Source organism: Solenopsis invicta, chromosome 16 (genome assembly GCF_016802725.1).
Source record: "Solenopsis invicta isolate M01_SB chromosome 16, UNIL_Sinv_3.0, whole genome shotgun sequence".
Classification (NCBI taxonomy): Eukaryota; Metazoa; Arthropoda; class Insecta; order Hymenoptera; family Formicidae; genus Solenopsis; species Solenopsis invicta.
Genome location: NC_052679.1, coordinates 6229178 through 6255043, shown reverse-complemented (window position 1 = coordinate 6255043; position 25866 = coordinate 6229178). Strand labels below are relative to the sequence as shown.

Sequence of the window (25866 nt, the reverse complement as noted above, 5' to 3'; positions counted from 1 at the left end):
GAAGAAATAATTTATGCTATTACATAAGAAACTACCGTATATTAATACATAAATTTATTTGCAATACAAATAATCCTAATATGACCGTTAATTAAATTGTTGTTAAATTTATTTGATTCAAAGAAAGGTTTTTTCAAATACAAGAAAGGTGTGTTCTTCCGTGCGGTTTCTTTTGGCTGTATTAACCCTCAGCTATGAGAGACTCTTTTGAGAGACCGGAACAAGAGAACTTTAGTCGGTCGGCACATCTGCATTGTTAGAATTATGGGATTCTGGAAGGTGTGTGCAGGTAAAAACTCTGAACCTACATCACCATATGGCCGTGGTTCAGTTGCATTGTGCACTTCGAACGAGACGCTTTAGAATTTAGAATAGGGTGACTTTTTCACAGCTGTGGTTGAGGATTTGATTTGTTGGTTAAATATAAAAAAACAAAAAAAAAAGTTAAACAGAAGTTATTTGTTTTCAATTAACAACGTGAGTATTGCGTACCGCCCGAGGCAATAATATGAGAAAATTGTAAAATAACTACGCAGAGTTTCCACTTGGTAATTTCTGAGTGCACGATTGATGCAATGATATATGGTGTTGCAAAAACGGTCTTTACTCTTACTTATCTTTTATACATTGTGTAATATATAATGCGTTGATAAGCGTTGACAATATCTTAATTAAACATGCCTCGCTCGTTAAACGTCGTTAAACGTCGTCTTTGTTTCACGGAACGCGTAACCAGATCCCTCCGCCCGTACGCGCGAAATTCTGCGACGGGGACTTCCCCTCGTGTCGGGGAGAATTCTTGCGGAAGAATAGACGATAACGCGGAGAACGTGCAAAGGCAGATAATCACGTGCGAGAGATACGACGGCGTCATTCGGCATTCCGGTCGATTATTCGAGCATCGTTAACTGCATTCCGGACTCGGATGCTCTCTCTCTCTCTCTCTCTCCCTCCCTCTCGTCCCTCATCCCGCATCGCGTGCGCGTCGTGTACGTATTCGGGGTGAAAATGTAAATTTGCTCGCGGGGGAGTCAATTCGAGCAATTCCGATCAATATACTAATCGATGCTAATTCAGAATTCGTAGAATCGCTAACAGCGAGATTGCGGCGTTTAATGAACGATTAAAGTTAATCGAAGTCGGTTCTTCCAACCCCCCACCATCGAGGTAATCCTGAGTCGCGGCGGCCCGATGCAGAAATCCTTTGATGCTTCATTTCTTGCTCGTGCATTCCACTCGGCTCGCGGTGTGTGATCCCTTCTGCCGGTACCACCTTAAAGTCACCAGCGCGTCTTCGGCGTCGCTACTCCGCGTCGGGCATCGTTCGGAGTCGCAAGTCGAATCAACCGCGTGGTCCATCCGCGCCACGTCTGCGCCCAAGGCGCGCGAGTATCGTAAAAAACATTTTAATTATCTGATCTCGACGATCGTTATCGCCGGGACTGCAAGCGAGGTGCGTCTCGCGATCGTGTTGATTCACGGCGAATCTCGGCGGCGCGACACGGCGAGACGTCTGTTGACATTCTATCGTTTCACTACGCGTTTCTCGTCCATCAGACATCATTTGCGAAGGCTCGATTCGACCAATTATCTCCGATTACACCGTGACGTTTCGCGATGACATTCGTCCCTCGTTCGTAGATGCGATCACGTTCGAACGGCGTTTCGTGATCAGTGTTCAGTTTCCTTCCACGCATTCCGCGCATTGATTGCCTGTCCGGACCAGTGTGATACTCACCATTGAAAACACGTTCGTCTTTCTTGCGAGAAGAATTTTTCTCTGAAAAGTTCCTGGAAGATAAAAAAGGGATTCGCAGATTTCAGAGAAAAATTCCTACAAGATAAAAAAGGAATTCGCAGGTAAGGAAAAAATGCGCACTGGACGTGCTTAATGGCACGAAAAGGTTTCCGTCATTCTGCAACAGCGAAATCATAAGCGAAGCGCGGTTACATCTACCAGATTTATTGTGTTAATCTCAGCTTTACTTTCTTTTTCTAATTTCAAGAATAAGAAATCTCGAGATTAAAGTTAATTAATGTTGATGGAAACTGTTGAAAAACATTTTAATAAATATTTATTTGAATAGCAGAGAGATGTTCGACCGATAATGTGACAACACAAATGAAACAAGAACGGTCGTAGCTTTGTGCTTATATTTATTCGTGTGATCTTATATACTTCTTCAAATTCGATAAACTGCGCGCCGAATTAATTTTTCGGTCATAACACAGCTCTAAATTGAACAAGAATTAGTAAGATCACGTTTATTAAATTGAAATTAATTTAATAATACTTGATGCTAACTAGCATCTAAATGTTAACCCTCCACCCTCTCAAAAAACTGTAAAGAATTTATTGCGAAAAATATTGATTTGAATAGTTGCAACAAAATATTTATTAAATGTAAATATATGTATATTTATTACAACAACCACTATTTTAATTTAAATATCATTCTTTTATCAAATGAATATTTATGTACCGTAAATGAATATCTCATTGCAACTATTCAAATAAACATTTATTAAAATTTTTTAATATTCCTTCTCTCAGTGTACAATGAAAAAGAAAAGTTCTTAACTTGACTAAATTTGTTCAGTTCAAGTGTTCAAGTGTCACTTAAATACATAAAATACTCGAACTTCACTTCAAGCATTTACATATTTAACTTAATTACATTTGAGCTGAACAAATGCAATCAAGTTAAAAACTTTAGTCAAGAAAACAACTTTTTCCGCTCAGTGTAGAATAGCCTTTAGCGAAATACCTAGCTTTACAAGCGTTTTAATTCTCTCCGTTCAAATGTATCGAATAACAGCCTCGTTAGAATTAATTCGAAATCAAGTGTAAAACTGAACTCTTAAGATTCAGAATGATGATAGATTGCATTAAAGTGGCCATCAAGCCCCAGTCATTAGCATATCCTATCATTAGCATATACTCTTGTCAGTGACGCGACGATAATCGACAATAAGCCAGACGCATCTGCGAACGCGGTCCGTGAATTACGCTGACGGTGCGTCTGGAGCGCGCGTATTATTGTACGTGCACTAAACAAAACTGGCATGCGTCTCGTATCGCATATCAAGCAACACGCGCGCGTGCTACTTACGGAATGCAACTTTTTACGCGAATTTACGCGAACCTTATTACGGTTTTCTTCACGCGCGAGGAATTCCCCGAAATTCTCCCGGAAATGACCGGGTGAAATTTGTAGCGTGTAATCTCAAATATATTTCCGAGGCGAGCATTTTTCAAAAATCGTGAAAAATTTTTTAAACTATAAGTATATCGAAAATAAATATGGCAGAATATTAAATTATCATGTTCTTTTCTCTCTTTGTTTATCATTATGTTTACTATTAATAATCTTTTGTTTCTCTGCTTCTCTAATGCGGTCTCCATGTTTTCATTTTTATTTTTATTTTCTTTTTTTTTAGTGTAATTACTATTATTTTTTCTTTATCTTTATCTGTATTCTTATTACTGTCATTGGTAGTATCACTGTTTTTTAACTCTTCTTATTGATTTGTGTGTGTTATCTGATTTTGTTACCAAATTATCTTGTCATTCCTAAATTCTTAAAGGGCTGCGGCCTTAAAATTTCAATAAACGCTTAATCAATCAATCAATCAATCAATCTCTTTCTCTTTTCCAATTTTTTTTTTAGAAATTAAAGTGATGGGAAAAAATCACATCCGGTAACAAACAATCGGGATTTTTAAAAGGTTTTCCAACTTTTCCTCGTGATGCGAGGGGATTCCCTCGGTATTCGCGGGAATATCCAGGTAAAATGCTAATGCAAAGGTGTACGTGCGATGCCTTCTCATTGCATTTGAAACCGTATAATCGGCCGAAATGCCGAGTCAGCACATAGAAGCTGTCGCGTTTTTTACCAGGTTCACGTGCATATGCGGTATTTCCGACAATTACAACTTAACCGCGAGAGGATTTAGAATGTAATGCTCCTGCTAAAATTGTCCGAAGACAATTAACGGCTGATTGTTACGATATGGTAATATTAATAGAATTGATGTCATTCTCTATATGTAATTAACAATATAAATAATTTTACACTGAGAAAAGTATGCTTAAAAATTCATTTGTAAAATATAAATTTATTTCATTGTAGTAAATCTTTATTTAAATAAAAAAAATCAAATTTTATTTCTAGCAAATAAACTAATTAACAAAAAAGATATATTTCAGAAATATATATTTTGGTTACCACAATAAAATATTTTTATGATCAATAGATATCGAAAAACACGCCGTAAGTATTTGCTTCTGAACATTTCGACTTTTCTTTTTCTCAATGTAGTAGCAACATCTTTTTTTAATCAGATAAGTAAATTATTCAATTTGTTATCATGTATTTCGTGATATTAAGTGTTCTCTAATCTTATTATGCGCAGGTGAGATTCAGCGAGATATTCGCGATTATGATACCAATATCAATAAGACATTGAAAATTTCAATATTCTTATGACGCTAACAATGCATGTAATCGATAAATTCATAGAGAATCTCTTACACAATTGTGTAGTCATAAAAACATCGAGGCGATATCACCTGTAAATGTAGATTAACAGACTGAAGAGAGAGCGGGGGAAAGGCGAGGGAAAAAAACACCTAACGTATCTCCCCGGGGAAATCACACACCTGTACTGAGAGAAAAATATCTTATAACAAAACATTTTACTTAACACAAAAGAATTATTTTCTCGGTGGGTCCCGTACAGCTTATTTTCTTGCAGCCAAATTAAAAATGTCTTAATTAAAATATACGTGTATATTTAATAAAATAAAGAAATAGTTTTTATTCAAGTAATTTTTTCTTGCAGTTCTGAAAAAGATATTTACTGCTAGACTATTTTTATATTTTTAAATTTAAAGGTAATCAGATTGTTTTAACATGAAAGACAATTTAATTAAGTTTAATAATATTATGAGTTTATTTGTTTCGTTATATTTAAATGCAAAAAAAAATGTAAAAATACAAAATGATGCGTTTGAAATAATATGTCTATCTGCTTAAACCTAACAAACAAATGCTTCTATCAAAATATATGGTTTTAAGAAACGTATTTTTTTCATTAAAAAAAAAAAAAATTGTTTTTCCTCTCAGTGTAGATAAAGAATAATTAACTGGCAATTTAATTTCCTAACGAGCAGAGACGGCGCGTGGGAAAAATTGTTTTTCACGATAAATTCGTTCCCACGACTTTAATTCGCGACGAGAAATTTTCCCGGCACTTAACGTTTAATCTAATCTTCAAATTCATGGAACTTAAAAAGTTATGGCAATCGGACTTTTATTCCACGATAAGCGATCGATCGCGAGTGCGATCGATCTCCTCGAACGCTCACCTTGAACGACACAGAAATCTCTCCCCTCCCGCCCCGTCTCGTCTGACTTTTGACTTTTTTTTTTCACCCGTCAGAGGGTCACGCCGCACTGCACTTTCACTGCATTCGATTCCTTCGGTGCCTAGCACTGCCGCACATTTCAAAGGCCGTTACTTCTTCCCGCGGCGCTCGTTGTTCGCGCCCGCCGCCTATTCGATTGCACGAGCCGAGCCGGCTAACGAACGAGCACCGTTAAATCGCGCCACTGAATCGGCACGAGCGGAAAGGATCGGCGGCACAATACGATCGCCGCCGATTCCCACGTCCCGGAACAGCTTTTCGCAACGATTTCCTTTCGTCTGTCTTCGAAAAAGAAAAAGAAAATGCGCCGGTCGATAGATCGTCGGCGTTAACGCCGCCGAACGACTTACGGACCCGTAAAAGCGTGGAAGCCAATTACGATAACGGTTTCGATATTACGAACCAAGGAATTAAAATCAACGGAAAGGAGATGCGTGAATCCATACCTTCCCTCTCCCTCTCTCTCTCTCTCTTTTTCACCTATGTAATAGTGTCGTAATCTCGATCGTCATCCGATCGTCGCAGGGTAAGACGTCGTCCTTCGCGGCATCGACTCCTTATCCTTCAACCGCGGACGATCATTATCGTTTTTTTTTTTCTCCTTCTATACAGAGGCACGGGGATTCTATAATCATGTACACACACACACACGCCAAGCTGGATACATGGATATGTAGAAATGCCCGTTGCCGCGCCGGTAAGCCTGGTTTCATCCGTGGGCGCGTTATCGTCGCGACAGCGACGTGACGATCGTAACGCGAAGAGATCGGAAGACGATACCGAATGGCACACTGTATATATACGTCGGATGGAAAAGGCAATGCGATTAGTAGTGCGTCGACTCTATACGTGATTATACACGGTGTCGCGAACGTGTCGCTCGCTGGACGTCGCGGTAGGGAAAGGACGCGTTCAGTGCGCTATTGTGCGAGAAAAAAGCCGAGAGAAGACGCCGAAAGAGGTAGAGAAGCGACTAAGCTCGTCGATTTATCCGATGTGCGATCTATTCGTAATGAGTAATGGAATTGTTTCTTACTCGCGCTGGAGTGCATTTCCGTCGGAATTTTCTGTCACGACGTATGTTTAAGAGTGAACAACGATATCTGTTGATTAAAAACAAAAAAGAAATTGAGTGATAAGCCCGAGATAATATAAAATTATATCGTGGAAAGGACAATTTTGTTGAAGCATCTAAATATTTAGCTGGATGCAGATCTGAAAATAATTGTATTAGAATTGTATTATCAAAATAATTGTGACGGAGGTTCAAGCGTGACGAGCAATGTTGCAGAAAATTTTGACATTCGAGCAATTCAGTTTGAAAGTCTGACGTTATTTTGATGATCTAACAAAATTATTTTCAGATCTGTATCTAATTAAATTTTTAGACACTTTAGTGTGTGCTATTCAATGTTAAGTTTCTTTAAACAGTCCGCTTCGAGAAGTTACAACTACATTTTAATTAATCTTTTTGTCTTCTTGCGCAATACGATAAAATAAATACATCGGGCGATGCTTAACAATAAAATATAATAACTTCGGCGCGACGAGATTTAATGTTTCAGACAACTTTATTGTCAAATTCCATGAAACTGTGCCGTCTGTCGATTAGTTTTTCGTCATCGGATTATATTACTTTTTACTCTGATTTCGAAATTGCAGTCGACGCAATCTAATTTTTTGCCAATTAAGAGTCGTGTTTCAGATCGAATTTCGTTTCAAGTATATATATTCTCGTCTAATAGACTAAATTACATAATACTTGTTCCGAATAAGTTACGCCGAGATAATAAACCGGAATAGAGCCAGCCAAATTTTCATGACGCGATAAAACTATTATCGACTGTTGTTATCGAGATTTAACGAGATAATACATTGTTTTTCTTCAAGATATAAGATGTATATCTCTGAGTGACGATGGAAAGTATTGGAGGAAATTTACAGCAATTTTCTAGATAAGTTCTTAACTGTACTTGACTGTAACTTTTATCTTCCTGAAAGTGAAACCTTGAAGTTTAATTACACTCGAGTTTTTATAGAAAACTTAACATTTTTTTTTTTTTTGAAAAAAGTAATAAGAGAGAAAACAAAGAGAAACTACACGTTATTCAAGATTGTTTTGTGAAAAATTCTTGCAAGATGCCTGTGTCAAAAAATTAAAATACTTTTCGTTCAACATAATATAAATATTCTCCAAGCGAATCTTTAGTTGACGAACGTGATGAATCGACGATACGCCCCCCGATCACAACAAGTAATATGCAGAAATACTTTCTCTTTTTGCTAGATAGCATTTATATATCAGCGACACTTATGGTTAAAATAAAATTCAGAATTTACTATTGTCAATAACATTGTAATTGGAAACTTGACTTTTGATCTTTGATTCGCAAGAGATTATACAATAAAATGCTTTGAGTAAGATAAATCTAACAATGTAATAGAGAGAAAGAGAAAGAGAGAGAAAGTGAGAGAAAAGATGAAAATATGTATGTAATAAAATAAATATGCAGATATTTAAAATGAATATATATATAACAAAAAAGCTAAAAGAGCTTGAATTCGGAAATTGTCTCCGGAAATGTGAAAAGATAATGCTTTCTTAGTAAAGCTAATATAGTGACGCATAAATTCTGCTCAGTAATGAAATTATTATTATTATTATTATTATTACTCTTACAAAGCAAAGGCGTATAAACAATGAGCGTGCACATGTGCAGTTATTTAAATATATAAATATACTTAAAAATCTTTAAGTATACAAAACTATCTTCGACTAGAAAATATTTTTATTACATTACTGAAACTTTATTGTAACTTTTAATTGATGGTTATTGACCCTTGAATTTATAGTAACGAGTGCATAGAGACACTAAAGCGTGTTTCTTTATTCAGGAAGAATCATATTACGAGTGCAAATAATACTAAGACTTTCATTCAAATTTTTTTTTTTTTAAACTTAATTTTAATTATAAACGCAATAATAATTGAAGCTACGATCTCAACACATACAACTTAATAAATCTTTGCTTCTAACCGCCTGCGTACTACGCTATATATTGCAGGCTCGCTATAGACACGCTTCTGCTCTAAAGTCACGAAAAGAGATAAAATATGTTAAAAATGTGCAAGTCGACGTTTAACTGCTGACTATAAAAAGTATACGCGAGAGCTGTCCAGATAAAGCTCGGCCGTAAAAAAGATTAGACACGTATCCTCGTAAACGAATTTAAAGAGATCGAGTTGCATGTGTGTAGCTTTATTGCGAACAAAAACGCAAAACACTGAATGGTGCATTCAATCAAATGTTATTGTTCAACTTAATACTTTTTATCAATTTGCGCTCACGTATCTTTAAGATAATGATAGAGATTTAAATTTTCACATTCCAATTTATCCAAAGCTCGATGGTTTAAATTGATTTAAATGCTTAAGAACAAAAATAAATTTTATTATTCACGCGATCATTTAATCGTAAGATCAATTGCGTTACTAAAAATTATTGCATTTGCAGTGAAAAAGAGGGACCAAAGGATTCGCCACTATGTCGCTATTAGAGTCTCTGTTCGAGACGATGGGAGTACACATGTCGTCTTATCACGGAGGAGAAGATTCGCAACCGAAGGATTCCGAACATGACGTATTAGTCGCCAAAGCTGTCACCATGGTGGTGCTGTGCTGTGTCAGCACGATCATGGGCATCGTACCGATGCTTCTGGCCAGGTGGTTAAAGTGGAACACGAGCTCCGAAAATCCCAGGTAAAATAACGTCTAGAACGTGGCTCTAGTATAATCATGTACAGATAATAAAAATTAGCATAATAAAATATTAAGAGACAGAATTATTCAATATCGTATTAATTGTCCAATTACTTTCGTGAGTTGACGTATGACAATAATCTTGCCAATAATTTCTGCCAATAATTCTGGCACGTCTACGAGGTGTGTTCAAAAAGTATCGCGAATTTTGAATTTTCGCGGGTTACGTATATTCGAATTTCGATCTTTTTGTGGCGTTATGTTGGTACTCATGTCTCTCACTTATGCCGACAAGCTCGGCCATTTTGAATGTTCACTTAATTGTTGACAGCTGCTTTGCTTGCACGTGTTTTGGATCGTCTTCGATTTTTACCTATTCAAAAAAATGGATCAAAGAACCTGTATCAAATTTTGTGTGAAAAACGAAATTAAGTGCGCGGATGCATTCCGAATGTTGACTGTGGCATACGGAGAAGCTACCTTGGACCGAAGCAACGTTTATCGGTGGTACAAAATGTTCTCAGAAGGCCGAGAAGATGTGAACGACGAAGAGCGTGCCGGACGCCCGAGCACTTCAACAACAGACGAAAAAATTAATGAAGTGGAGAAAATGGTATTGGCCAATCGTCGAATCACCGTTAGAGAAGTTGCTGAGGACCTAAACATATCGATTGGCTCGTGCCATTCGATTTTTATCAATGATTTGGGCATGAGACGGGTCGCCGCGAAATTCGTACCAAACGCCCCTGCTCACACATCGTTGCTTGTGCGCGACTTTTTGGCCAAAAACAACACACTAATGATGCCGCAGCCACCGTATTCCCCAGATCTGGCCCCTGTGACTTTTTCTTGTTCCCTAAACTGAAGAGGCCCATGAAAGGACGACGTTACGCTACGCTTGATGAGATAAAGACGGCATCGAAGGAGGAGCTGAACAAGATAAAAAAAATGATTTTTTGAAGTGCTTCGAAGATTGGAAAAACCGTTGGCACAAGTGTATAATATCTCATGGGGATTACTTTGAAGGGGACAAAATAGATATTCATGAATAAATAAATAATTTTTGAAAAAACACAAAATTCGCGATACTTTTTGAACACACCTCGTACTTATCTGTAGAAAAATGTTTCACGCTACGAGACAAGTACTTGTGAAAGTCGAAATTAATTTATATTTGTATTCGCGAATATATCCGTGTGCGGAAAGCGAAGTAGAATCAGAGGAGCATTTCGCACGTTCGCTGCGATACTCGAGACACTAAACGACGTAATCCTCAAATACACTAGTGACATACATTGCGTCTCGCCGATATCATTTTAAGAGCGATGATGTAATAAGGCCGAATTGACGAGTTTAAATCACCACGCCTTATTACGCGTAGATCGATGAAGCTGGTGGGCATTTTGCTTGGCTTCGGCGGAGGCGTTCTCTTCAGCACGACGTTCCTCCACTTGATACCAGAAGTCACGGAAGGCGTGGAGGACCTCGTCGAATCTGGCAGGTTGCAGCAGCTCAACTTTTCATTGGCAAACATGCTTGCATGCTGCGGGTGAGTCAGTCCTTTGACGTCATCGCGGGTAGATGCAATATGAAATAAAAATCTGCGAAGGTGGAAATATCTCTTTGCTGTTTCGTTTCAGCGAGAAACAAGGTATTATCCGATTTAAAATTATTGAGCCGATCGTACGGCGCAAAATTTATTTCTGGGATATGGATTTCAATGAAATAAATCTTCGTTTAGATACGGCGAAGTAAAATTTTATCCCCAGTAAATAAATCAATTAATAAGAAAAATGAGATACATTTCACAGAAATGCATATTTCGCGAAATTATCGCAATCGAATTTTGTTTACAACCAATAAATACTTATCGAAGGAAAGTCCCAAGTAACATTTGCTTGCTGGCATTTCAACTGTTTTTCTCAATGTACAATCGCGATTTTACAAAGATAATTATTCGTATGTATTATAAATACATTTTCAATTCAACGCAATTTAATTGTGATAATGGATTAACTTTATCGACGCTTTATTGTCGCCAGCGAAATATATAGAACGTTTCAAGATCAAGGAGTTAATTAATCCGCGGATTAATTCTTCCGCAGGTTTTTCATCATGTATCTGGTGGAGGAGTCTGTGCACACGTATCTCAGAAAGCGGCAAACAACGAAGGAGGATATCGGGACGAAGGACGTGAATCTTAGTACGAACGAATTGGTGGAGAACGGTCAAATTCCGCCACCACGCGTTAGCAACGGTCACGCGCATACGTAAGCCTGTTTACGCTGTATTTTATCAATCGTTTTATATCATCGTCGCGCCGCGCCGTGCCGATGACACTTCAACGGCGCGAAGATGCAGCGAGAAACTTCATCTTCTCTTAATTTATAGGGGCCACAGCCATTTACCGGAGATAATGGACGATGATGACTTCGTGATAACTTCGCTGCGAGGGTTATTAATAGTTCTCGGTTTATCCGTCCACGAGTTGTTCGAGGGACTGGCGATTGGTTTAGAGAGCTCCGCCGCTCGCGTCTGGTAATTGCATCGCGAATGCGCCTTTAATCCCTAATTCGAGCCGCGCTCGTCTGCGCTCGTGCCCTAAATTAACCGTCACTAAGGCGGGAGATAAGCCCACATGCTAGAAATGTGACGTTGTTTTCACAATTGCTTTGCGTGATTCACTGGCGATTTTCTCAAAACTTTTCATACAATTTTTCAGAATTTCTGCACAATTTTGTAACTTTTTTAGAAAATTTATCAGGTTTTTTTTTACGAATTAAATTTTCAGAAAAATGTTGAGAAAGTTTACATCTCTTCTAGAATTTTTCATATACATATATAAATTCTAAAATATACTAATATTTTTTATTCTATGCAAAAAGAATTTTTTTGTTTAAGTAAATATATTTATTTTTACATTATTTTCTCGATAAAAAATATTTTCAAAGTTTAAAAACAAATTATTTTACATCAGCAAATGTTTATTTGATTCAAGGAAACGATTTGAACATAAGGAACAGTTTTTCATTGTACAACTGCCGATGAAATCTTATAAAATCCAAAAAAGTTTAAAATATTTTTTTAGTGAGAAATCTTATTTCAGAATTCATATGCATGAAAAATTCTAATAAAAGATGAAGACTTTCCTAATATTTCTAAAAGGTGTTCGAATTCGCAGAGAAATTCTGAGAAAAATTTTCACCAAGGTTGTGACGAGAAAAAATGTGATCAATTTTATTAGTATAATTTAGAAGCAAATTAATATAAATTTTCTAAAAATGTCACGTTATTAAGCTTTGAGATTAAACCGTTGGATTAGCTGGCGTTTAATAAACTCCTTAATAATCGTGTCAGACATTTTCACGATAATCCCCCCGAATTAAGCCGCATTACTGAGAAAAATGTCTGGAGAATAACGATCGGATTATCCTGTTAAAAAGTAACGAACGAATATTTCCGATTATTTAAATCGGAATGTGCAGAAATGAATGGATAATCTGTTAAAAATACAGCACAAAGTCTAAAATCGGGTCACAAGACGTCTTTAAGATGTCTAAAAGATATCTTTAAGGCTACTTTTGGAAAGGTATCTTGAAGACATCTTTTTAGACGTCTTAAAGACGTCTTACGTCCCGATTTTAGACTCCGCGCTGTACGGGAAGTGACTATCCGACAGATTATCCGTTTATTTCCGGATATTCCGATCTAAATAATCGAAAATATCCGTTTGTTACTTTTTAACCGGATAAAATCTGATCGAAATTTTTCTCAGTGCAGAATCGAGCGGCGACATGACAAACGACACGACTCGTCCGTAGGTACATGTTCCTCGCGGTGGCGTCCCATAAATTCGTCATCGCCTTCTGCATCGGCGTGGAACTGATCGCGTCCAGAACCAGGACGTACCTGTCCGTGATTTACACGTGCACGTTCGCGGTGGTGTCGCCGTTAGGAATCGGCATCGGGATGGCCCTCGTCGGCGGTAAAGGCGCGGCCGCGAGCGGAACGACGGCGGTGATACTGCAGGCAAGCATTCTCTCTCCATCTCTCTCTCCCGGGGGGCCTCGGATTAAAGACCAGATTCCTTATTCAAATGAACAACTTTGATGACACAATCAATGACACAACTCCGCGTCTCGGAGGAAATCTTTATATTCAAATAGTAGTCGAGATTTTGCGTAATGGACCGGTCGAGCGACACTCGCCCGGTCTTTAAATAGAAAAAGAAAAAAATCTTTATCGCTTTTTTTGTTCTCGTCGCAGGGATTGGCGTCTGGGACCCTGCTCTACGTCGTATTCTTCGAGATCCTGCAGGAACATCGCACCGGACTGAGGCAATACGTCTCGATCCTCGTCGGTTTCCTCGTGATGTTCGGCCTGCAGATGCTGAGTGAGTATAAACGATTTTATTTCTGCGTTCTTGCATCTTTCCACACTCCCCCCCCCCCCCCCCCCCGATGATATCGGGCGCGTATAAGAATTGGGGTATTTAGCGCTCCAAGTAAACACCCGATCTCTTGCGCTCCATTAAACGCGTTCTTCGTATCTAACAAATATACAGAACCGGGAAATTTTAATAGATAAGAACTGCTGCGCCGTGATACGTCTCGCTTACTTATCGACTTGTCTGTCTTCCAATTAGAAATGCGCAATCTCTCCAGAAACGTGTATAGAAAAATCAAAATACGATATGATAAAAGAGCGACATTAAGTGAAAATAGTTACACGAACAATACCGATAAGATCGCTAAATCAGTGATCGTGCGTAAGTCGGTATATTTATCGGCTTTCCAGTTGAGATTAATCGTCCGACGTCTGACCGAGTCCTCCCCGACAATAATATCCGCGCGAGCGACGCAAATCTCAAGAATTAAAAGACCCGAGAGATTTAATTGGAGCAAAACACTCTTGCTTGGGAAAAAAAAACGGAGAATCATTCTATGAATAAATTTCGAAACGTCCGACGGAGGATGAGACGCCTCGAGCATCCGAGGTCGAAAGATCATCGACGCGGCCCGAGCTACTTATCGATCCTCAGCCAGTAATTACTGCCAGCAGTCACTTTATCGCGGTGCGTAAGTGTGTATGCACTTTGGGCGTTTGTCAATTCTAAAAGAGAAGAAGAGGCAACGCGCTCTCTCGCGTCGAGGCTTATATTCGAATTCGAAATGAACGCGCACCGCAAACTGTACGTACAAACGTGCTGCAGGAGGTGATAGCAGGGGGGAAAACGGGATGTGAAGCAGGAGGAAGGGGGGAAGAGGGGAGGAAAGAGAATGTGGCAGAAAACGCAAAGGACATCCTGCCGGGTGATTCACACGCGACACGGTTCCCGTAACGTTTGATTCTGCTCGTCATAAAAATATTCTCCCGCTCGCCGACGACCGATCGTCGTGCGACGATAATCAGAAAAATAATCGAAAGAAAAAGCGCACCGTTTACTCCGTGTATTTATGAGTCACAATCGAATCGTTTCTTTCGTGCGCTCGACTCGCGCGGTATATCCTTCACGCTCTCGCTCGTACACGGCCGCACGCTTATCGCTCGGCGTGCGAGGACTAGAGGAAAAAAATCATTGAAACTGTATCACGGAAAAATAAATGGTGCGTGAATCGCGATTATTTCGTTATCGGCGTAATTAACGACGTAGAACGTCGCGATTGTCGTCGATCTCGGTATTTATCATCGGACGATACGTTCCGCTGCTGCTCGAGCGAGCTTTACGGCGTCGTTTAATGAAGCGTCGCGACGCTCGCTGGGTGGGATCCTTTCGCTTTTCGCGCGAAAAGGGTGAAAGTGCCATAGAGCCGGCGAATAATCACGGAGGCGTGATCGCCTCGCGGTGGCCCACATCGTTAAATTCATGGCTTTTGCTTTGAAAGTGACGAGCGCGGCGCCGCCTTTACTTTTACATTTTCTCATCCATATTACACCGCTATAGAAATTGAATGAATCTCTCTCTCTGAGACTGAGAGAAACTTTATTTTCTATAAGATTGTATACTCGCCGCGCGAGTCCTCCGCGAGAAATCCAAAGGGGTTGGTTCTCAGAGTTCTCCTCTCGTTCCTCTTTACCTCCCTGCTTATCGTTAGTCTCGTCTCGTCCTCGTTACTCAACGAGATTCATGCCTCTTGCGGTCCAATTCGCGGGTATTATTTATGATACGTCGTGGGCGCGAACGTGGAATAGCGTGTGCACGCGTGCCACCAACGTCCCCGAGTAACGAACTTCCCTCGTTCACGCGTGTGCATGTACACGCGGCCCACGCACGAACGCGTCCGCCGTCTGCGCGAAGGAGAGGAAAACGCGTTTATGCGTGGCTCTTCGTCTGGCACGGACCAACTTACAGCGATGTAATCGACGTTTTGCGTACCCAACAATGCGTGACGGCAAAATGGAAATTTAGCATCCTTTCCAGCGTCGTGTTTCTTCCATTCCCTTTTTCGCTTCATTTCACTTGGACTTCCTTTCCTCCCTATTTTTTCTCCACATTTTCTTTTCTCTTTTCCTCTCCCTCCCCCCCCCCTCCTCGCGCCTTTCCACTTTACCTTCATTTCCATGCGTTCCCATTCTCCCTTTTTTTTCTTCCCTCCCTCCCCCTCGATTTCGCGTGCATTCTGACGAGAAGAAAGGGAGCGACTCCGCGGGTCTTACGCCACTGAATGAGGGACGATCAGTCGTGGTGCTGCAGGTGCCAGAAAGAGTATGCATGTTAGCGAGCGATCGTTAGAGAAGGACGAGCGTAGCAGTCGCGGGAGTGGGCAGGAAACGGTTCGGTTCGGACTATGTAAGACGACGAGGCGGCGGCCGAGGGGTCCGATCGAGCCGAGTTTCCATCGAGACCGGAGTAGTGTCCGATCGGCCGTCGCGGCGCGTGGAGCTTTTCGCCGCTTTGCGATCGCTCGCTTCGCGCAAGATCGCAGGCTACCGCTGATATCGCCGACGAAACGCATCTCTCTCGGGTTCAATCCGTCGTGGCTCTTCGCCGCGACGAACGCGTCTCGGTCGTACCGTCCTCCTCGCGAGACAGAGAGAGAGAGAGAGAGAGAGAGCCCTCGACAAATTGGAGAACGGAACGTCCTCGATATAGAAAGTGCAGGATTGTGCGATGAGTCCCGTCGTTGACAGGAACGCGCGTATGAGAGAGGTGGTGAAGTGGTGACGACGTAAACTGTACCGCGACGTCGACGTCTTTTCCGCGGATCTTGCTCCTGACACTTCACCCGCGTGTGCTCGACGAGATCTACTCGTGATCGTTTCGATATCGGCGTGAAATCCTTGAAGAAGAAGAAGAGAAAACAATCTCTCTCGATCTTCAAAGTTCTTCTCTTCGTCGTATCGTTGCCAAAATCAGTCGAACGGTGTACGAAATGGAGAACACGACCAATATCCTCCTGATATCGAAGATCGGCGCGATGATCGGCCTCGGCTTCGGCTCTCTCGCCCTGGGAACGCTACCGTTAATGGTAGGACGTTACAGGGCCAAGAGACTTCGCCAGAAACGTCGCCGAGCGATCTCCTCCAATCATTCCAGCACCTCCACGTCCACTTCGACGTCCAACGCGTCCTCGCCGAGCGTCGACTCGGCCTCCGCGACAAACAAGCAAGTACGGAGAGCCTCGATAATCACCGATATCTGGTCCACTCGCAGCATCTTCTCCGGAAGGCTCGTCTTTGTGCCAGTCAGTAAATCAGTAAATCGAATCAACCAGCTGTACGTGTTTCGAGTCAACGTTACGGTCTTATTCGCGAGTTAATAATGGATTAATCAAGGATACTCGGTGGAACATCCTTGATACCGGTATCCTTGCATCTCTTATTAAATGTATCAGCGCTGCGCATAGGTCGTTTTTTTAATTCTGCGATTGATTCCCGAGTTCGTTCGAGTTTTATGTTCTATTTTGTCACTATTAGAGGTGTGCGAATAGTTTGCATTCGAATAGTTTGAGAGTTTTGAATCATCGATTATTTGATTATTTCATTTATAGCTTGTATCAGCGCGTACCAATTCTCGTGCCTGATTATTTATCGATTTCCAAAACTTTTTTAAATTTTATAAATTTTCTTCAAAAATTTATGTATGCAATAAACAATATTTTTTTTTTAAATTTGTTTCAATATTTCATAAGTTTATATGATGATTTTATAGAGCTGAAAACAAAGTTAAAAATTGCTTTATTATATTTTCCCAATGAAGGGCATCAAATTATTATTTCGATTTGTAATTATTTTCTAACTCTTGCGATTAATTTTCTCATCTGTTAAAAAAGATCTGCAATGTCACTAAAAATATTTTGTTATATGAAAATTACATTTGAATTGGTGTGTAATCTGAGAAAATTTGGTTTGTATTCGAATCACAGAGATTCGGTTCGATTTAATTCGATCTTGCAAATACTTAATTCGCACACCTCTAGTCGCTATCTATTTATCACTAAGTACATACGTGACTTACTAATTCGAACACTAATACGTCAATATTATGTGTAAACTTGAACACGTCTAAAACGGCACAAAGTCGAGATAGACGAATATTTGATCGCATCAAAAATAGTAAGGTTTTTGCGTTTGCAGAATATGTTTACTTCCATAACTCGCGTCTAATAATAGTCGATCATTTATTAATCGTAATATTTCCGGAGTAGTTGCTCATTAGGACGCTCGGTATTGCACAATCGGCGTTTATGGATTCTCCGCACTATATGGAATCAATCGAATCGTGATTCTTTCAGCGGTGTATTTTAAACAATCACCGCAACTTTTCGTAAAATTTATGTCATGTTATTATTTCGTATATTGCGTGAAAGATTGATTCCGAAGCGGTCAAAGAGTCCATAGAGGTCCGATCGAGCGTTCTATCCAAACAAGTGCAAATCCTAAGGCAAATTCCAAAATATCGCGACATCGTCCTCAGGGTCTCTTGACGTCGCTCTTGCTCTGTTTCGGCGGCGGCGTGCTCCTATTCACGACGTTTGTACACCTAGCGCCGGAGGTGCGCGCCAGCGTCGAGACTCATCAGTTGAACGGACAATTGCCCGATTTGGGTACCCTCGGTCTGGCCGAGCTGCTCTTCTGCAGCGGCTTCTTCCTCGTCTACTTGGTCGAGGAAGCCGTGCACGCTGCCCTTACCGGCAAACCCGAATCTTCGGAAGCACTACTTTACCGAACTGTGTCGGTACGCAGATGCAACAACAACCAGACGGCTCCGTCGGGTTCGTCGATGATGTCGAACGGCTCGATCACCACCATATCCACGACGACCAAGTCCACCGTGTGGAAAGACACCAACGACCGCGAGGACAATAAGGATCGGGTGAACGTAGACCGATCGAAATTGCAGCTCGACGATTCTCGTAATCCGACAGGCAAGGACGACAAGGTGATACCGACCATATTTGTCCTACCAGTTGCATTATCGAACGAAGGACATCAGGTTGTCCAGAGACATTCGGATTTAGAACTAGCGGTCCCGGAACTGACCTATCCGGTCAAACACCATTCACATGACCACCACCACCACCATCATCACCATCATCAGCATGGCGCGATGATGCAGAACACCTCGGTGCAAGGACTGCTGACCGTGCTCGCGTTATCCTTTCACGCGATATTCGAGGGTTTGGCGGTGGGCCTGGAACCGTCCATCAGTTCGGTCGCGTATCTGGCGGCCGCAATCGCGACTCACAAACTGGTCATCTCCTTCTGCGTCGGAATGGAGCTCTACGTGGCCGGCGCGTCGACCAGGACCATCCTCGGCTACCTAGTCATCTTCTCCATGGTCACGCCAATCGGGATAGGCGTGGGACTCGTCCTTGATTATTTCAAGAATGACAGCGAGAACTTGGGGCCCACGCCCACTATACTTCAGGGCATGGCGGCCGGCACCCTGCTCTACGTGGTGTTCTTCGAGGTGCTGGCGCGGGAGAGGGCGAACGAGAAGAGCGGCCTTCTACAGTTGGTCGCAATCATTATCGGCTTCACGCTGATGCTGGGCCTGCAGATCGCTAGTGAGTTCGTTTCCCGGAAGACCTGGGGAATCCCCCGCGTCTCCTAGAGTGCATCGAAGCGTATCGCTGCGCGACACACTGCCGATGCCGGATAAATGCATTATCGTCGTCGTCCTTCGTGCTCGCGCACACTGTGCGTTTCCGTTTCCCTCCTGCCACTCGCGTGACCGGTGAATTTCCGCGTGTCAAAACGGGAAGTCGCGCGGCGGCGCGAATTTATTGCCATAGGGTGAAAGTCCATCCCGGCTCCATTAGGGTACACACCGGAAGCTATCTCCTCTTCCTCGATTTTCTCGACTCGAAATTTACGTGATGTACGGGCGCATCATTATTCATAGAGACCAGTTTTATCCTGAATAATTCAGACATTTTTCCTAAAGTACTACTTATATAATATTTTACATGCGAATTGCCGATTCAATGTCCATCTTCTCCAAGCGCTTTCTCAATCGCGAATACTCGACATTCTTGCGATCAAAATTTCCAGGATCGCTCGGGTCGGTGCAAACCTATTACAGGTACGTCCTTGATACACTTTACGTGTCGGTTCTTCGGTACTTGTCTAATCTATCGATCTGCCCTAAACCGACGGGCTGCAACTGAAAAGTCAGGGTCAGGGCAAATTAGAGTGAGAGAAGCGGAGAGAAGGATCTCTCCTGCCGCAGAAATTCTCATGGCGTGCAACGCTCGTTTGCTCGGAACTTGTGAAAATAGATCTTATCGTGACGTTATTCCGTTAAAAATGGATATACGAATCGGACAGACACTTGTACGGGAGACACGTGTCGCAAACATAATGACTCGGTGGAAAAATCGCGTTCCACGAACTTGAGTACGCGATTTCACGCCGGTACGTGAAATTAAATTATACATATTTGTTGATCTGGAAATGCCAGTTGATAAACTCCGTTCGCTTTCGGTAGTTTATGCTGCTTCGTGACGATTGTTATTCCAGTCAAATGCGGTTAACGGTTCTCATAACGCTGACACAGATTGCGGATTCCTGAAAAGTTATTCGTACTAATCGCGAAACATTTCCGAGATTCATGCTTTAAGATTAGGTTTTCATTCTTTTTTTTCCCCAAGAGTATTTGCCTCTAATTTTCACGATTCAACATTTCGTCTTCAGAGTGAGGCCTTTTTCTTCTTCGTTCCTTTCATTTTCAAATATACAACATACATAAAACATTAAATGCTTTATGTATTTTGTATATTTGAAAATGAAAGGAACGAAGAAGAAAAAGGCCTCACTCTGAAGATGAAATATTGAATCGTGAAAATTAGAAGCGAGTGCTCTTAGAAAAAAAAAATTAAATGTTTTATGTATTTTATATATTTGAAAATGAAAGGAACGAAGAAAAAAGCTTCATTCTGAAGACGAAATATTGAATCGTGAAAATTAGAGGCAAATGCTCTTGGAAAAAAAAGAATAAATACCTAATCTTGAAGCATGAATCTCGGAAGTTAAATGTTACTAAATATAACATTTAATATTTTATGTATTTTATATATTTGAAAATGAAAGGAACGAAGAAAAAGGCTTCACTTTAAAGACAAAATACTGAATCGTAAAAATTAGAGGCTCTTGAAAAAAAAAAAAAAAAATACCTAATCTTGAAACATGAATCTCGGAAGTTAAATGTTACTAAATATAACATTTAATATTTTATGTATTTTATATATTTGAAAATGAAAGGAACAAAGAAGAAAAAGGCCTCACTCTGAAGACGATATATTGAATCGTGAAAATTAGAGGCAAATGCTCTTGGAAAAAATAAAAGAATGAAAACCTAATCTTAAAGCATGAATCTCGAAAATTAAATGTTACTAAATACAAGTATAATGCAATTGAAAATAATTAGTTGAGAAAATTTTATCTCCGACTTCTTGAAAAAGAAAATATTTCTCGCTTGGTAGCCTGTCTCATTCTGCATATTTTCAACGGAGACCTAATTATAATATCGCGACACCTGATCGGTTATTCACGCATGTTGCATACATTACTTTGTATCCAGTAGCGCTGGGCAGAATGTCATTTCGCCGAGAAAGTAACAAGTAACAACAGGTGGGAGAAGATAGATCGTCATAACGGTTACCTTTACGGATATGTCACCTGTTACGCAAGCCTAATTACATCCCGACCTTCTGCGAAGAGTGCGAAAGGTTCGTGAAATCGCGAGAGATCGTAGGTGAAACGTTCAATTCAAGAGCTGAATGACGCAATATACTGGACGCATTAACGAATCTTGATCTTATAAAATAAAAGCATAAATTAAATCATAAAAGCATAAATTAAAGATATACATCTAAGGTATATTAATATCATAATTTCTAACGTCATACGCAAGCACGATAAGATAGCGTTACGCGTACAAAGTAATATTCAAAGTAGTATTTATTCAAATGCTATAATATTGTACGTATCACGAAGGAAAATATTATAGCGCAAAGAAATTAGAGTGTATGCTTTCTATTATATTCGTTAAACGGTTTAATGGAGCATTTACTCTGGATAAAGTACGAGCTCGTTGCTCGTGGCTCTCGTGTGAGAAACACGAACTTTTACACAACTCGCGTCGGCTGCCATGATTGGCAAATTGCAGGCGGAAACAACCCACTTCTTCCAAGACACACACGGGTTTCACGTGCGGTGCTGGAATGACGTGCGTTGCGGGAGGAACATTGTCATGCTGACTGCTGACGACGGCCAGACGAATCTCCATGATCTCATAAGGGATCTGGTTATAGTGTCCCAAGGCTTTCTCTCCACCCATGGCAATGACCCGGGACGGCTAGGTCGATGGACGATCCGACCGACTTTCGACCGACTTTCTCGACCGTTTGACGCGATTTTGCGATGACGAAATTGCCATCGAGTGCTTGAATGCCGTTTGGAGATTTCGTTGTATATGTATTCATACGTACGTACCTACACGCGTGGAAATTAATTAACGGAGCGTTCCATGAGCGATTAGAGGACAGCAGTGGAAACGGACGGTGCGCGATCACGCGCCCTTGAATTGTACGATATAACTTTATCGCGTAAAATATAACGTTTCAAGGAAACTTGAAACTTATCATTCATTTTCAAATCTTTGTGTTATAATTTTAATTGTAACTTTAAAATCTTTATATTACAATTCATCGTGTTGCTAATCTAGCGTTAGCTCAGACAGCTGGTAACAATATCGAGGTACAGGGTGATTACTGGAATCATAAATTGTTATTGGGTAGCTTTTTCACGTTCGACTCGGACAAAACAATAGCTTTATTGTCGTACGAGCCGTCATTACCGTTGATTAGTATTTTCCGATGCTAATTGGATCCGATGTCTAATAGTGTAACGTTGAACAGCGTGCTTTACGACGCCACGCGGGCCGTCCTTTCTCTTTTGCGATGACTAATAACAAATTTCTTGCTCTTGTTCAATCATTCCGTAAGAAGATATGAGAACTAAAATAAAATAGATTGATCTTCTAGCGTAGATTTTCACAAAGTCCATTAACGAAGTTGACTAACAATTGTTAAAAAAATCAAAGGAACTTAAAAATTCAATGAACCTCTCATCTAATAATGCAATCAAATGGGACGAGAAACGGAAGAACGTATCTTTTAATTTACGAAAGCTTTGCGAAAATTACTTCAATCATTCTATTTCCTCACTTCCGCGATTGGAGACGTGTAATTTTATTACGAAATAAATTACCGTTCCTTTCACAATTCTTAATTGATCCCTTCGTAGTTTAAAAGTCGAAATCTCAAACATTCACGGTTTCTGTTTACAGCTGCCCATTCCCATTCGCACGGTGGCCACGGGCATTCGCACGGTGGCGATAATTTGAGCAACCACACGCACGATCACGACCACGATCACGATCACGATCACGATCACGATCACGACCACGAACACAAGCACGACGTCGTCAGAGGGGCGATCGACCAAGTGACCGACAGCATCGCCGAGGCCCTCTCCAACGCCCTCACGTCCTCGACGACGGCACAGTCGAACGACGTGAGTAGCGAGACCAGCCCGTTCCAGCCTCGGCGTAGCTAGGGGACCGATCTTTGGGTTCCTGCAAGTTCCAAGCTTCACGGCTAAAGTCTCTTCAGTAAGAGATTCAGCGCGACCAAGATCTCTCAGGAAGCTCGAAGATCTCGAGATGGCGACAGTGCCTTTACTCAGGGGATTCTTCTCACACGCATTTTTTTTTACCGTTTAGCAAAGTAAGAAAAATGAGATATTGAAACGAGAGGAAAATTAGTTTCGAACTGACTTCCTAGTACGTGGATTTATCAATGGTTCCGCGGATGGACCAGGACGTTCTCGACGAGCGTGGTACAAACGGCGGGGAACTCGTACCGTTACGTTCGATAAGACGTCTTTCATTGTTACTCCGACTGGAAACTGCGCGTCGTAGAAGAAACTTTACGGATTTCCGACGCTTTCGCTGACTATCGCAACAGGCAGCCTGAAGAATTTCTCGCTCAAAGTCGTCGCGACCGGAAAGAAAACGTTCGCGCGCGAACGTACTGTATTTGTGTCTGAATCGAGTTTATTTTATTATTATTATTTTTTTTTAGATGCGTAATAGAGTGTAAGTCAATCTGTAATTGCATGATTATTTAAGTACCTTCGAGCCCTAGATACTTTACGGTACCGGAAGTATTTATTGATTGTAATGTGCGAGGGCGTTCTTCAGAATTCGAACAAATTTTTCTGATAGCAAAATATATTTGGACGCGCCGGTCCAATTTCCTAATTACTCAACGAATTCAAATAGGCTATGCGCATTAGTAGTTAAGAAATTTTAATAAATTATCACAGATATTTTTTATTACACGACTGTCACATTTTTTTAGACCTAATATAATAGAATAGAGCGAGAAATGGGCCAGCAAATTTTGCAGAACCTGCACAGAGAAAAAAATTAATATCAAATCAACAATTTTGTTTCATCTACAAGCAAGATTACAAAATCTTGGTGGAAAAATTTATAATCTTAAACGGACATAATTTGCTTACATGAAGAGAAAAATGTTCTTTCATCATTGTATGGATTCTTATATTATAAATTCTTCCAAGATTTTATATTCTTGATTATGAAATAATGAATTGTTAATTTAATACTAAATTTTTTTCCGTGTATGGTTTCCGAAATATTCGTCCTACCCTGCATTTTTATAGAAAAATAATTAACAGAATTTCTTATTTCCTTTACATCAAAAAGAGATTATTGTTTCTAGTGAAAATTTATCTTCCTGGCTAAAATTGATCGTAGTAAAAATAAATCGCTTGATCGAGCGCATGTATGCTTTTCAAACGCTTCTCTCCGAGACGAAAACGCATTCGTAAACGTCATCTGGCTTTCGCGGTTTGAAAGCGGTTATTGTTGGAAAGCATGCCGTGTCATTATTTGCGGTGCGACGAAACAATGGGCGGCTGCGTCAAGACACGAAGAGGCACCAACGCTCGTTCGTGGTTACATAGGGTGTCCCTGTTTTCTAAGGTCAAAGGAAAAATGAAGTTTCATCTGTTGAGTCTAGTTTCCCCAGAAAGGCATCGTTTATTCATCGAACGCTCGTGAAAAACGCGCTCGATTATTTTTTTTATCGAGGACAAATTTTTCTTCAAAGTAACGTGGCGCAAGTCTCTTTGGACACCCTCTATATGAAGCTTCTCCATAAAAAGCTTCCGTACGTCTGCACTCTCGACATGCGGAGTGCCGTCTTAACAAGATAAATTATCGTATTTCTGCGGTTATATAGGGACGTATCGAACGCAGTGCGTCGCGCACACAAGGCATCGAGATTCAAATCTTCAGATTCACAGTCGATCCTCTTTGCAAGATTAACATCTTAAGTAATGTCTTGAGATGCTAATATGGCATTGCGATTGATTGCCGACATCTTGTGACAGTGCGTAAGACAGTCTTAAAAATCGACTATGAATAATGGCTCTCGTGAACCAATTGCATTTAATTTCATTATTAAAGAGCAATCCCAAGATTAGCATTGCCAACTTCTCACGTTGGACACGCGGCCTCGAAAGTATCGAATACTTACGCAGTTCCGTCGTATATTTATCTACTGTTATGAATAAGCCTGGTTGGGGATCCTTTCTCGTGTTATCAGAATCGAACGGTATGGAGATTAACTCGCGCCTCGTACAAAGTATCGCGGCGAGTCGCTTCGCGTTCGCTTGTATTGCTTTGAGACTTTCCCCCTCCCTTATCTGGTTCGATGCTCGCCGTAATCGCACGAGGGTGCTATAGCACGCGTAAACAAATGATAATAGTTTTGAAGAAACAGACGCGTTTCAGCGAGACACAATAGGAGCTTCCTCGCGAGCTTTGCATTTCTTCACATTCCAAGTTTTCAATTCTTATATGCAGCTCCGAGTTACTTCAATCGTTGAACGACCGAGAAGTTCATCTAAAAATCATTATGCGTCGCTTGAATATTTTCTAAAATAATACATGCGCATTAAAGCGATTTGCAGACTCCCGTGGGCAAATATAAATAGCGTTACCCAGACTTTGGCTAGTATTCCTAGTTGATATTTATATTTCAGGTTTTCTTAGGTATTATCTTAATTATTACAAACACGGGAATTTCATACCCGATTTCTATCCATGGAAATTTCTCGGAATTTTACAAGTAGTTAAA

The 25866-nt window shown here is 40.6% G+C and overlaps 1 protein-coding gene across 3 annotated transcripts; it reads left to right on the top strand.

The window, feature by feature from the left end:
- The first annotated feature begins 1200 nt into the window (after nt 1-1200).
- Nucleotides 1201-24040, top strand: LOC105204820 (zinc transporter ZIP1). 3 transcript variants are annotated; one of them, XM_039458660.1, is made up of 8 exons: nt 1201-1860; nt 8946-9190; nt 10572-10739; nt 11296-11460; nt 11582-11728; nt 13012-13219; nt 13457-13583; nt 22986-24040. In XM_039458660.1, the coding sequence occupies exons 2-8, from the start codon at nt 8976-8978 to the stop codon at nt 23252-23254; spliced, it is 1299 nt and encodes a 432-aa protein (XP_039314594.1). In that variant the 5' UTR covers nt 1201-1860; nt 8946-8975; the 3' UTR covers nt 23255-24040. The 3 variants fall into 3 exon arrangements, with proteins under 3 accessions (XP_039314594.1, XP_039314595.1, XP_039314593.1); XM_039458661.1 differs by lacking the exon at nt 1201-1860 and adding an exon at nt 6141-6392; XM_039458659.1 differs by lacking the exons at nt 1201-1860; nt 8946-9190; nt 10572-10739; ... (2 more) ...; nt 13012-13219; nt 13457-13583 and adding exons at nt 14443-16800; nt 18108-19200.
- Nucleotides 24041-25866: the final 1826 nt, after the last annotated feature.

What these genes read in the sequence shown, in the direction of transcription:
- LOC105204820 (XM_039458659.1), top strand. Translation starts at nt 16,564, where the DNA reads ATGGAGAACACGACCAATATCCTCCTGATATCGAAGATCGGCGCGATG. An exon ending in CCTCCGCGACAAACAAGCAA is followed by an intron (nt 16,801 to 18,107) that starts GTACGGAGAGCC and finishes CATCGTCCTCAG; the next exon opens with GGTCTCTTGACGTCGCTCTT. An exon ending in GCTGGGCCTGCAGATCGCTA is followed by an intron (nt 19,201 to 22,985) that starts GTGAGTTCGTTT and finishes TTCTGTTTACAG; the next exon opens with CTGCCCATTCCCATTCGCAC.